The following is a 14,098-nucleotide window of genomic DNA, read 5'->3' as shown; positions in this document are numbered from 1 at the left end:
AAATAAAAAAAAATCAACGCCTAAAATGGGATTCGTTATAAAGTGTTTGTAGTTTTAGTTCTGAAACATTTAAAGGTTTTAAGCAAAGTTCCATGTCAAAGTAGTAGTTTTAGCATTATATTATCGTGAATTTTATAAATAAAATTGTTATTAAACTTTAATCATAATATATCATTTCTTTGTCTGTATCGAATAATAATATTACAAATTAAAATAATTAAAACATAAATAAATCAATATGACGAAAAAAATCATTATAATTATTTAATATTTGTTTTAAATTGACGTACTTACAATTGGTGGTCAGTTTTGCAACACTTGCATCTATTGGTCGCCCGCTGCCACAAGTCTCGCTGATTGGCCAATACCAATTTACTTTTTTGTATATTAAAATCATAGTTTATGAATTTCACGAATAATATCAATTATTTACGAAGACTGATGATTTGTAAATTTTTTCCAAATATAACGATTTTAATAGATTTCGATGATTTTTTTTATGACTGCTATTTTATAGAATAATTTAAGCTTTATAAAGAGATCTCATGTAAATAGCTATTACATACATTAAAAATAATATAGACGAAATAAAAATTATTTGAATATTATGTTCGTTTCAATCGGCTTAAGGTCGATCACGCGATCACGGTAATCAGTTATATATTTAAATTACAGCATAATATATACATATATACGAATATGTGTATATATTAAAATATACACACATATATAAGTTTTTAAAATTATTTTTATGTATTCATATAGCTGGATCGAATCTTTTAGAGATAAATTCTTATTTGTAATGCAATTTTTGAATCTATATACAGTTTCTAAGAACTTTACTAGTACATAAATAATATAATAATTATATCTATTATAGTTTGGTATATCACATAACATGATAATGATAACTTGATTGTTTTGACGAGCCGGTCGGCGTGGTTGGTAGATACTCGCCTTTTGTATGCATGAAAATGACTGTTTGTCCTGAGTCTGGGTGTAATTATCTATATAAGTATGTATTTACAAAAGAAAAGTAGTATATGTAGTATATCAGTTGTCTGGTTTCCATAGCACAAGCTCCGCTTAATTTGAGATCAGATGGCCGTGTGAATAATGTCCCAGGATATTATTAACTTGAGTATGTAATTATGATTTTGTGCTAATTGAAGATGAATTTTGGTATTAGTAAAATATTTCGTTAAAGGGAAATTTATGAATTAAATTTTTCTTAATGTATTTCTGGTGAGTTGTGTATAAATTTATGTATAGAATAAAATTGTAACATTTTTAAGCTGGTCATACGTAAATTAGGAAAATTGGTTATAAATTTTAAAACTCTATTAACAATTTTAAAACAATTTTTTTTAAAATATAGACTAGAGAATATATAATGTAAATAAAAAAAAAATCCGAAGTGGATTAAATTAAGGCATAAGCCATACTTGCGCGATATATTGAAACTGGAAAATTTACGATATCAATTGTATTGTACCTTTATTAACAAAAAGTAGTATTTTTACTTCTAGCCCGTGTCGCGCATGTGTGACCCAACCTTAATAGTGTTTTGTAGAATAATCGTGTAATGATAATGGTTTGACAAATGAGTATGTTGATATTTGACGATATGAAAATAAAAAGAGGTTTTTACTGAGCTTGTTTGTTTTTTTTTTCAATTCTTGTCTTGTGTTTATTGAAATATGTCTTGCACATAAATATAGCATGAAAATGTCACATTTTCATGATATATTTTTACTGCCTAGTAAATTATATAAATATAACTTACAAGATATTTAATTTGCGTTATATTATACCGAATTTTTCCATCCTTTCGAATGGGAATAATTAATATTTTTTTCATACATATCAATAATTATTTATCTTTAAATAATAAATGAAACAGTTATATATAATATACATATATACAATATTACCCGATGGTAACAATGGCTTTGTGGCTAACATAAATTATTTGAAGCGTCATTAGCGCAATGGTACACAGACCGCCTAGCGATTTAAAAGTCGCAGGTTCCTAACAAGCTTTACGCTTAATTGCATCAATTAAAAAATATTATTAATTTCTTAAAAAGTCGGTATTACTATTATTCTATTGAAAAAAAAACTATGAGCAAACTTGAATAATTTGTATCATTGTATTGCGAATTAAAGAGTGAGTGAGCCAGTATAATTACAGGCACAAAGTGTATAACATCTATAGACGCATGATTGTTCGTGCATTCATGTTGGCTTATGTTCGTTACAGGGCCAATGTTACGTTGGTAAATAGGTCGAAGAATACATACCATCAAATGGCCGATTTCTAGGTTTCCCTTTAAAATTACATTTAAAGTTCCTTGCTGCTTTTTAGTTGCTTTAAATTTTTATTTAAATAGTACACATTTCATTTTCATTATAAATATGTTTAAGAAAGGTATATTACGTTTTCTAACATCATTAGCAAATCCACATTCAATTGATAGAATCAAAACATTTTCAAATATTGAATTTTTGCCACCGACTCCAAGTCTACTCTTATGAATAGAAAAGTGGGTCCTTAAGAGGGCGGTTATACCCCTTCCGACACGAAACTTATATGAATTTTCTCTTTTAGGGTGCTAAGAGGTGAAGCCCTTATATTCCATTCTTTTGTATGGAGAGGTCTCGTTATTAAAATGTATGACGTACAAAACATTGATTTATTTTTCTGTTTTTTTTTTTAATTTATTATATATACCTTTTAACTTTTACAACGAAATTCACTTGATATTATTGTTTGGCGTAAACGTGGCTGATATAGATGAGTTGTAATATCGTGAAGTTTGAAGGGTGAGTGAGTGTAATAACAGGCACTAATATTATAATTTAAGGTTGTATATATGGCATATACAGCATTGACAGAGTGGAGTAATTTGAACTTGCAGTCTATATTTTACAATTCCATTGATCCATTTGCATTTGTGCTTTTTTCAAATACATGAAGCCGTGATGGCTTCTGGTTAGAAGATGATGACTTTAACCGATGACTCCTAGTTACATTAAATGATATTTAACAAACAAAGGAGATGAGGTATAGACCGTATATAAAACATTTTTTTTTTTTTATATAGAATAGGAAGGTGGACGAGCATATGGGCCACCTGATGGTAAGTGGTCACCAAACGCCCTTAGACATTGGCATTGTAAGAAATGTCAACCATCGCTTATAGCCAATGCGCCACTAACCTTGGGAACTAAGATTTTATGTCCCTTGTGCCTGTAATTACACTGGCTCACTCACCCTTCAAACCGGAACACAACAATATCAAGTATTGCTGTTTTGCGGTAGAATATCTGATGAGTGGGTGGTACCTACCCAGACGGGCTTGCACAAAGCCCTACCACCAGTAAATACTAATATGTATTACAGAAATCTTCATGTCTTCTCAATCTTTGCTCATTACAAAATTATTATTAATTGTTCTCTGTCCTCCTTTAATCATGTTCGGTAACTATTTTATATAAAATAACTTTTAAAAGCGGCAAAATTAAAGCGAACTTTGTTTAAATATCGAAAATACTTTTTATAATTAAAAACATGGCCGAGAAAGCATTCATTGACATTCACAAGCTGTTTCGGTACGGAACTAAAGACATAAGTAACTAGGGCGTTTGCAACGACTAACTAGGTACCAGTCTTTCATCATAAATTTTATCGCTAAACAGCAATAGTTAGTACTGTTGCATTCCAGTTTGAAGGGTGAGTGAACCAGTGTAACTATAGGCACAAGGGACATAAAATCCTCGTTGCCAAGGTTGGTGGTGCATTGGCGATGTGACCACTTGTATGATTGAGTATGTCGGAGACGCACGGTGCTCAATGATAACAGAGACCTAGTAAATCTCTGTCTGTATTCGTTTGTAATATATTTTTTAGGGTAGTTTTTTTATATATTATATATGTATAATATAAAAAAATAATATATATATGTATAATATATATATAAAAAAATATGTAATTATGATAATTATAATAATAAATAGCAATAAAGTGCGGCAGATAATAAAACAACACTCCCTGATAATTTTATTAGCAATAACTATTATTATTTACAATAAATAAATACTACATTTTATGTTCATGGCTCAATTTCTATATTTGTTAGTTGGATCCCCTGGAGTATATTCTGAATAAGATGGAAATGACTCATGACCTTTTTCTACTGGTTCTGGTAGAGAACCGCCATTTAGCAACCTTTGTTTTTCAATCTTTGCAGCGTTTATCTTCTTCATTTCTGTAATGGCAAGATTCTTGGCTATTTCTTCTTCTGTAGGTGGCTCCATTCTTCTCATTCTTATCCATGCTTCCCACTCCGCAGGTAATGGGTCTTGAAAATCTAAGCCCTTCGGTGGGTGACGTGAAGGCTTCCTCTTTCCTTTACTTGGATCTGCAGGGATTTCATAATATACATTTCCAATATAATCCTTCCCTATATTCTTTTCTTGGATTTGCCTTGGTTTAAGGGAATTTATAAAATTTCTGATAACTATTCTCCAAGTGTGTCTATGTTCAGCCATTGTTTTGCGTTTTTATAATTATGTTCATAACAGACGTTTAACATTTAATAGACAATTTTGCACACTCATAATTATAAAGATAAATAATACGCCTTGAGTTGGATTTTAAATGTGTTAATAGTTTGAGATCGTCTTAAGTGGAGTGGTAAAGAATTCCACAGGAGAACTGCTTGGACAGAGAAAGAATTGGTATAAAAAGAAGAGTGAGAAGGAATTTTAAGAATTAGATTATCGTCAGATTGTGGAGTGCGGCCGTGCGAGTCCTTAAGGAATTCAAAACGGTGTTTAAGATAGTGAGAAGAATTCGGATGAAAAAGTATACAGTAAAGGGTAGTTATGGCTTATTAAAAAAAACTACATATTACGTAAATAACGTTTAACTAACTTTTGCCCGCGGCTTTGCTCGCGCGTTAGGATCGGTAAAGGATAAAATGTTGTATTGAACACTGATCGCGGATAACTCTAATGTAGGTTAGATATTGTCTCGTGTACAGATAACTCCAAAAAAACAAAGTCTTCAATTATAATTTGCAAAAGCATTGTTTTTTTATCTTGTTCTATTTCATTTTAAATGGACTAATAGCCACCTGGTAAGCCGAGATGGCCCTGTGGTAAGAACGCGTGAATCTTAACCGATGATCGTGGGTTCAACCCGGGCAAGCACCACTGAATTTTCATGTGCTTAATTTGTGATTATAATTCATCTCGTGCTTTACGGTGAAGGAAAACATCGTGAGGAAACCTGCATGTGTCTAATTTCACTGAAATTCTGCCACATGTGAATTCTACCAACCCGCAGCGTGGAGCAGCGTGGAGCAGCGTGGTGGAATAAGCTCCAAACCTTCTCCTCAAAAAGAGGAGAGGAGGCCTTTAGCCCAGCAGTGGGACATTCACACACAGGCTGTTACGGAATAGCCACCTTATGAATGGACATTTATTTACATACTTATTATGCTGCAAAGATCCGACAAAATCAAATTCTTTAATATATAAATACAAATAAACTCAAAGACAATCAATGAAATTAATAAGCATTCGAAAGAGCTGAAGTAATACAGAATCTTAATCATGCGATAGAAATACATTTATGTTATCATAACAAAAGCTGCGGCCAGACTTGGTTGAGATTGAACGTAAACAGCACAAGATTGCTTCCCTCACAATATCGTTATAAGGGTTAGTACATACTATTGCTGGAATTAGAAATGGTTGGAAAACTAAAGAGATGTTTTAAGTAAAAAAAAAGCGATTATTATCCATATGTAGGAGAAATATTTAAAGTAATAAAAATAAATTAGCAAAATTTTTCGTGGAAATTTAATAGTTATGCCCTAAATAAACGATATAATAACAAGAGAAAAATATATAAAACGATAAAAACTCCTCCAATTTAAAATATATAAATATTGATAATCTTTATATACGAGTCATTTTGTGTGAAGTTGAGTATTAAGTTATTTTTTAGAAAGCCGAGTCAGCCCAATGGGTAGAACACTGGAATCTTGACATAAAACCTGAATCTTTGTGTAGTAAGTAGTAGTAAGTTGAAAATATTTTACATATGAAATTTTTTCCCTATAATTTTCTGTTTGAATAAAAATTATAATCGAATATGATCAAAAATAGATTATATCGTTGATGAAGGAGTTATCTTAGAAGTAACCTATGATCAACCCCAGAATCTATTTGGCTTATTATCTTTAAATCCATGGTTGAACCAGATAGATTTATATTTAATGAAGCATTATTAACTTTATTGTGTTTAAATATAATATGAAATATGTAAATATCATGTATGATTTCTTAAAGTGTAATTCCGCGTTACGCACATAGAAACTCTATTAATGTACAGCGTGTTTGTCGTAGTATCCCTTCTATTATTCTGGTCAGCAATCTGATCCTTACTCGTGGTATCCACACATGCACAGCTGTGATTGAACGCAAACATTGCGCGGGATTGCGTCAGTTATACTGTTGCAAATTGTAATCAAATATTGTTATTTATTTTATTTTTTAATGATAACTGAAGACGATAAAGGAAAAACTAAGATAATCCAGTGTTTAGACCACGTGAACCTTTATTGAAGGTTGTGGGTATAACTCGAATTAGCACCACTGAAATGGAGCTAGATCCCATCCTTCCTCTCACTGCTGGTCCAGCAGTGGAATTTTTACAGTTACTTATAATATTTTAGAAATGAATAACAATATAACCGTCCTCTAATTGCATATAATATAAAGAAGGCAACTGACCCAAAATAATATTAAGGCAAAAAAATAGCAATGCAAAAATTTAGATTGTGATGCTGTCACGAAATAAAATCATGCAGGCACATCAAACTCTAAGCTGATAAGAGAAGACCAAACCTACGAAATGCGTCTGTCACAATAGCACATAAAAATGAGTATATAAAGAGCAACTAAATTAGTTTTATAGGTATAATATTTAAAAAAAAAAATTAATCACACACATCTTTTCAATTGGGATTGAACACAAAAAAAATACTTCATTGGGAATAAGGATCTCGTTACCTCACGATTGGATTGAACTGGACACACCCCTTAAACGGATTCGACTGTAGAAGAATCAAACACCATTTTTTTCTCGTTATTATCAAGAAAAACGAGGCGCCTATAATAATGTACGCTATGCCTTATCTGCTGTTATTCTAAACTTGCATAATCTTAACGTTTCGTTTTTACACTTACTATCTTACGTTGAATCTTATTAACTCCAAAGAGTTTTATCGTTGAAAAGTTTACATAATTATATATTTCATTCTTTTCTTTACGTTATTTAAAAAAAATGAATCATATTAAGCTATTAGTTTTTGTTTAATAGAATAATATATTTTGTTAAATAGAATAATTGAAAAAATATGTCCATGGTTTTGAGATTGATTTCGAAGATACGTAAAAAATTAAAAAAAAAAAACAAAACTGAGCAACTGAAATATTATTTATGAGGTATCCGCCGCAACCAAAAGTCCAAGCAGAAGTGAGTAGCACCAGCCTGGCTCGGCAGGGTCAGTCCCCACCACGACGACCATCGCGTGATTAAGTCGAGCCGTTAGGCCGCGCCCCTTCGGAAAATATCCCTAACACGGCCTTTCCTGACAGGGCGTCGTCCTCGATGGCGTTCGTTCAGCTTAGCCTTGTTTAGCTTTTGGAGTGTGGTGCAGCATCTTGAACATTAAAACTCAGTTGCCCAGCAGTTTCACCTGAAATTTATAACCAAGTTATGAGCCTATGTCGTTAGCAGTCAGTAACATCGACTAATTCATACATCACATTTCAAGTAATTCATTCATTAAAGCATTTATCATCGGTACAAATTACCATTCACAGAGACCTCGCGTCTTGTAATATGTACAACTGTACAGGGTGTTGCGAGCGCTTAGAGAACAAAAATTACTTAATTTACTGGTAGTAGGGCTTTGTGCAAGCTCGTCTGGGTAGGTATCACCCACTCATCAGATATTCTACGGCAAAAGTGAGCCAGTGTAATTACAGGCACAAGGGACATAAAATCTTAGTTCCCAAGGTTGGTGGCGCATTGCCTATGTAAGCGATGGTTGACATTTCTTACACTGCCAATGTCTAAGGGCGTTGTTGACCACTTACCATCAGGTGGTCCATATACTCGTCCGCCTTCCTACTCTATAAAAAAAAATACAAATCCGTATGGATAGATTTATCTAAACACTGCCATGTCTGACAGGATTACCTTGCCTCAGTGTGTACAAGCAAAAGTGAGGAACGCCAGCATGGCCAGCCGATGAGCTCGGCAGGGCTAGTCCCCACCACGATGACCATCCCGTAATCACGTCGCGCCGCTAGGCCACGTACCTTCTGAAAATAATCCTAATAATATAACATGATATATGTTTTTTATTGGTTTACGCGGTGAAAACTATATGAAAATCGTTTCGGTAATTTTTGAGTTAATCGCGTGGGGCTTTGTTTTATAATTTGTAGTGATAAGCGTGAAAATATTTACTAATACATTTTGAAACTTTTTTTAAAGCAGCGCGTTTCGAAATTTGTTTCAGTATACATAATATACATAATATATAACATACATAATATTGTTTAAGAACCTGCGCTTTTCATTTTCACTTGCTTTAAAAAACTATTACCTTAACACACATTTATTATTTGACTAAACGTTTAGTCGGAGGTTGATCCTTAGAGTTATTGCAGTTCCCACTCCTAACAGAAAAATTTACGTTTAATTAGGGGAGGGGGTTAAATAGGAATATTAGTACTGAAAATGTTCCTTATAACAAAGCAAACAGTTATATCTTTGCATAGTTATGTAAAGAAAAGAACCATTTAATTTCAAAACTATACATGTATATTGTATGTAATAAGTATTTGAAAATTATTAAAATCTTCTAAAATTAAACTTATGGATACATGAATGGGTTAAAGTAAGCAATCCTTTATTTAGGTAATATAATATAATGTTACTGGCCATTAATACGAAACAGTGGGCCATTAATACGAAACAATACAATACATCCTTTTAAAAAAATAAGTTTTAGTGAATCTCCCTATTATAAAAAAAATGATCATACAAGAAGTAAACTTGAATAAATTATAAATGTATATAAAAGCGTGCTTATCCGAATAAGAGATCACCTTTGAGGCACTCAGACGAGAATCGCGCTTGAATTTATAGACAAATGTATATGATCTAAAAAAATACAGTCTCATATTAAGTAATATTACTAAACAAATAAATACTATGTACAAAAAAATTTATTAAATTTACTTAAATTATATATAGATATGTTATTAAATTTATAAGTAAAATAAAAAAAGCCGAGATGGTTCAGTATTTAGAATACAAAACCCGATCACCAACGAATGAATTTTCAACTGCTTAATTTTTTTTATAATTCATTTTATGCTCGGTGGTGAAGAAAAACTCTTTTATGAGTATAGCGTAATGGAATATGCACCAAGCCTTCTCAAATGAGACTTTAGCCCAGCCGTGGGAAATGAACAGGAAAATAAAACAATTGTATTTATTTCAAGTATATAATATTAACATAGTATATAAGTTATAAACGCTGATGATGTAATTGCGATGTATACTTGTGTAGAATGTCCTCAAACAGTGACCGTCGGCGGATGTGCTAACAATGCAATACGGAAACAACGTGTTTGAGCGAGTCCGGTCAATGGATTGTCCAACATTTGCTTAACCGCAGATGTTTGTACTAATTCAGCCTTTATGGTTAAAGAAATAAAGACTTCGTTTAATATTTAATAATCGTATTTGAGGGTAGCTTGCAATTAGTTCGTGTTTTGTTTTGTATGTTAATTCGAAAGAATAAAATCGAATCTTAAAATAACCTAAATTAATTACGATTATAATTTTGATATTTATGTGTTTACTATATACCAATTCATATTGTAGCAGAATTGTTAAATAGCTTCAAACTTTTTCCTTAAAATATAAAGAGACGATTGCCTAGCAGTGGCATATTTGAATGGTTGTAACTTTATATACGCGCAATATAAGTAACAGTACAGTAACAGTAACAGCCTCTTAATGTCCCACTGCTGGGCTAAGGCCTCCTCTCCCTTTTGAGGAGAAGGTTTGGAGCTTATTCCACCACGCTGCTCCAATGCGGGTTGGTAGAATACACATGTGGCATAATTTCAATGAAATTAGACACATGCAGGTTTCCTCACAATGTTTTCCTTCACCGACAAGCACGAGATGAATTATAAACACAAATTAAGCACATGAAAATTCAGTGGTGCTTGCCCGGGTTTGAACCCACGATCATCGGTTAAGATTCACGCGTTCTAACCACTAGGCCATCTCGGCTTATAAGTTGGCCGGCTTAAAATAAGGCTTTACGAGAAGTTCGGGATAAACATTAAAAATATATCGATTTTTTTGTATGTTTATACATACTTTAAGGATGTATTAAATTATAAAAATAATTTTAAATTTTTGCGACACTGGAAGATAATTTTTCAACCCTTGCGTGTCTCGCTCGAAGTGTTACGTCAATCTAGTAAAGCTTCCGTCACTGCAGCTTCGAAATTCTTGTTTCGATGTGTATGTTTACGCTAAATCACTTGTCCGTGTCTAGTGATTAATTTTTGCAATGTCGTTAATGTGAGTGTGTGTCACATCTGCAATTTTTTATTTAAATTTAATAATTAAAATCAATATAAACTTTATTACTTTTGCATTATTCAAGACAAATAATATTTGACTATGATTTATTCTATGCTTGCTGTCTGACCCATTTTTCTCCATAATTTAATATATAGAAAACTATTTATCCTGGGAATTGTAAGGAGTCCCCGGGGGTCTGTTAAAAAACTATCCAAAATCTAAGCGAATGAAGTCAGAGGCACTTTTCGTTTAAAAATATATCCAAAGGAACGCGAATGTCTAACTCCGTATCGATTTGAATTTACGACAAAATTTACGATTCGTCCATTCGATTTACGACCTAACTTCAGTAGTTGAATGCGATTTACAATCGACTAATGAAGTTAAATTAATCGAAGTTTTTACAGCCGAAAATTCAAGATTGTAAAGATTTGAGCAAACAAAGTATTTAATTGCTTCTAGGAATCGATTAGGAAATAATTCTTTTATATTACCAATTAAATTAACAAGCGTGATATTAACTTGTTCTTAAATAAATCATTTTATTACGGAAATGATTGTTAGTTAAATTCTCATTCGAGACAAGTATACAGGTTACTCTGATGATGTCTTCCTGACCGATTTCGACGGCAAATCTCAAGTATGATTAGCCAACTGCCAAGTTATATTAAAGTGCACAAGTGTGTGCAAACATGGACTCTCTATTCCCTACTCACATAATCCGGTAGGACGGTAAATCTAACACAACCGTAGGACCAAAAGCGTGCTTTCCGAGGCACTTCCAACTTCCAGACTCCTGCTACCGAAATTCTCCGATAGATAAATTTCATACCTTTTTATCCCGACTTGGCGTTTGAAACCAGAGTCTCGGGATCTGCGAGCCTTATATCTAGCCACGAGACCAACGACGCTGTCGAGGCTATATTAATGAAGCAGTGAAATAGTAGAATTTCATCTGTCATATGCAGGTTTTCCTTCAACGAGCACAAGATGGATTATAGAAATAAATTAAGCATTTGATATTCTATACTGAAATTTCAACTGTCCCGGAGGATAATTAAGAAAATGTAAATACAATAAAACATAATTCCGGCTAACAAAATTCCGTCACGTCCATAAAAATACCAACAATACTTGGTGGTAACGCTTTTGTGCAAGCCCGTGTGGGTAGGTTCTACCGTTAAACAGCAAATCTTAGTATTGTTTTGTTCCGTCTGGTAAAATGAGTGTATTAAAATCAATGCACAGAAGTGACCACTTACCATCATGTGGCCCATCGGCCCGTCCGCCTGCCTATATTATACAGATAAAGAACAGAAACAAAAATAAGGTGTTTGGTGGAATATTGAAACCAAAAATCGGTTATCATTTTCAAAATGGCAAAAGTAAAAAACGTTTGCTTTGTATTCGACATGATAGTTTTTCAATAAAAAAAATCTCAATTTATCGAGCACTTTTTCACTTTGCTTTTGATCGTCTGAAAAACATTGGAACGAAGCAACGCTCTAATAAACGCAAACAGAATTGATTACATTGTTCACACTAGCCGTCGGGGATCGCTGTATGCTGTAAAGAACCAGTCTATTGTTTTTTGACTGCTAGACACGGATTGGTGCTTTTTTCGTGAAATATCGTACATCATCGTCTATCCATTGAGAAGTGTATGGACATTCTAAAAATAAACTAGGAGTTTTTTTTAACAGGTAGCAACGTCGTCGTTCTAAAAATTCAATAACACTATCAAACTTAATACAAACATAAAAATAAAACCATTAATAAAAATAGAAATGTTTGTGACAAAAATGTTTTATACAATCATTATATAAAGTAACGTCGTACTAAAATTTGACCTGGAAAATTCATTTTTTTTATAATTATACTTTCTATATAATAACAGATACACATCTTAACCGATGATCGTGGTTTCAAACCTTGGCAAGCACCACTGAATTTTCACGTGCTTAATTTGTGGTTATAATTCATCTCGTGCTTGACGGTGAAGGAAAACATCATGAGGAAACTTGCATGTGTCTAATTTCACTGAAATTCTACCACATGTGTATTCCACCAACCCGCATTGGAGCAGCGTGGTGGAATAAGCTCCAAGCCATCTCCTCAAAAAGGGAAAGAAGGCCTTAGCCCAGTAGTGGAACATTCACTGACTGTTACTTTATATAATAACATTTTTTATACATTTACACATACGTTATTAATATATATTAAATCTGGATCAATTCTGCATTCTGAACCGGTGGTAGCTTTACATTCAATTCGATACCGTAACATGGCGATTCAAAAGTACCCTTTAATGCCTTATAAGACTATTTAAATTAAGAATTATTTGATTTGATTATTTCATTCAATGGATCCTTGTTGTATAAACTGGTCATAGTAGTATATTGGAACAAAAGAGAGCATTGCTACAACGTATATTAATTGTATTAAGCCAAGTCCAAATATAGGAAACGCATCTGAGCCCACTCTATTCGCTTTGCTATTATTTAGTTATTAAAAACATTTTTTTTGTTATTATTAACACGTGATTCATATATTAAATTTCAATTATAGTAAAAGACTCAATATTCATTACGATGCCACAGAGTGCATTGTTATTTCAAATTAAAATTAAAACGAAGTTAAAATGAAATCGGCGGTTTTGTCCGCCGTCTGGGTCGCCGGTCTGGTCTGGTCTGCCACCCATTCATCACATGTTCTATCACCAAATAGCAATAGCAATTGTTGTGTTCCGGTTTGAAGGGTGAGTAACTAAAACGGAAGTAGCATAACATCTTAGTTCTCAAGGTTGGTGGCGCATTGGCGATGTAAGGGATGTTTAATATTTTGTCTATCGGCGATGGTGATCACTTACTATAAGGTACCACCATGCCATACTTTATTATATATAAAAATATACGTACCATAATTTATTATATATAAAAAAGCAATCAAATCAAATACTTGATTCAAGTAGCAACTAGACTTTAAACCACTTTTGAATTATCACTTTGCTGTTAAAGTGAAGCTTGGAGGGAAACGTGAAGTTTCAAGTGAACCTGAACTTGTGCTTAGAATGTGGTATGGAAACGAATTAGCCGTTACTTTTTTATTCTATAATATTTAAAATACAAAATATATATAACATTTTTTTGTAGAATTTTATTAATTGAGAAAAACGTTATATGAGAATATTTACTCCATTTTTTTTCTTATCTATAATGATATAATCGAGATGAACATTGGACTTGATTAAATGGTTGAACATTTGGGTCTTAACTGAGTAATTTAAGTTGAAACCAGGAAATAACCGCAATATTTTTTTTTGCCTAATATATTTGATAGCCGTGGAATAAAATATTTTTAGGTGCTTATTTGTCACGTCATATGAGGAGGTCTTGCTAA

At 32.6% G+C, this 14,098-nt stretch overlaps 1 protein-coding gene across 1 annotated transcript; it reads right to left on the bottom strand.

Annotated features, from left to right (window-relative positions):
* Window positions 1-4,103: 4,103 nt before the first annotated feature.
* Window positions 4,104-4,597, bottom strand: LOC126778601 (NADH dehydrogenase [ubiquinone] 1 alpha subcomplex assembly factor 2-like). The gene has a single exon (XM_050502289.1). The coding sequence runs from the start codon at window positions 4,552-4,554 to the stop codon at window positions 4,123-4,125; it is 432 nt and encodes a 143-aa protein (XP_050358246.1). The 5' UTR covers window positions 4,555-4,597; the 3' UTR covers window positions 4,104-4,122.
* Between the last annotated feature and the right edge of the window lie 9,501 nt (window positions 4,598-14,098).

Source organism: Nymphalis io, chromosome 26 (assembly GCF_905147045.1).
Source record: "Nymphalis io chromosome 26, ilAglIoxx1.1, whole genome shotgun sequence".
Classification (NCBI taxonomy): domain Eukaryota; kingdom Metazoa; phylum Arthropoda; class Insecta; order Lepidoptera; family Nymphalidae; genus Nymphalis; species Nymphalis io.
Note: the sequence above shows the minus strand (reverse complement) of the source record. Positions and strands in the feature narration are given on the sequence as shown.

Coding starts and splice junctions, on each gene's coding strand:
- LOC126778601 (XM_050502289.1), bottom strand. CDS start 4,554: ATGGCTGAACATAGACACACTTGGAGAATAGTTATCAGAAATTTTATA.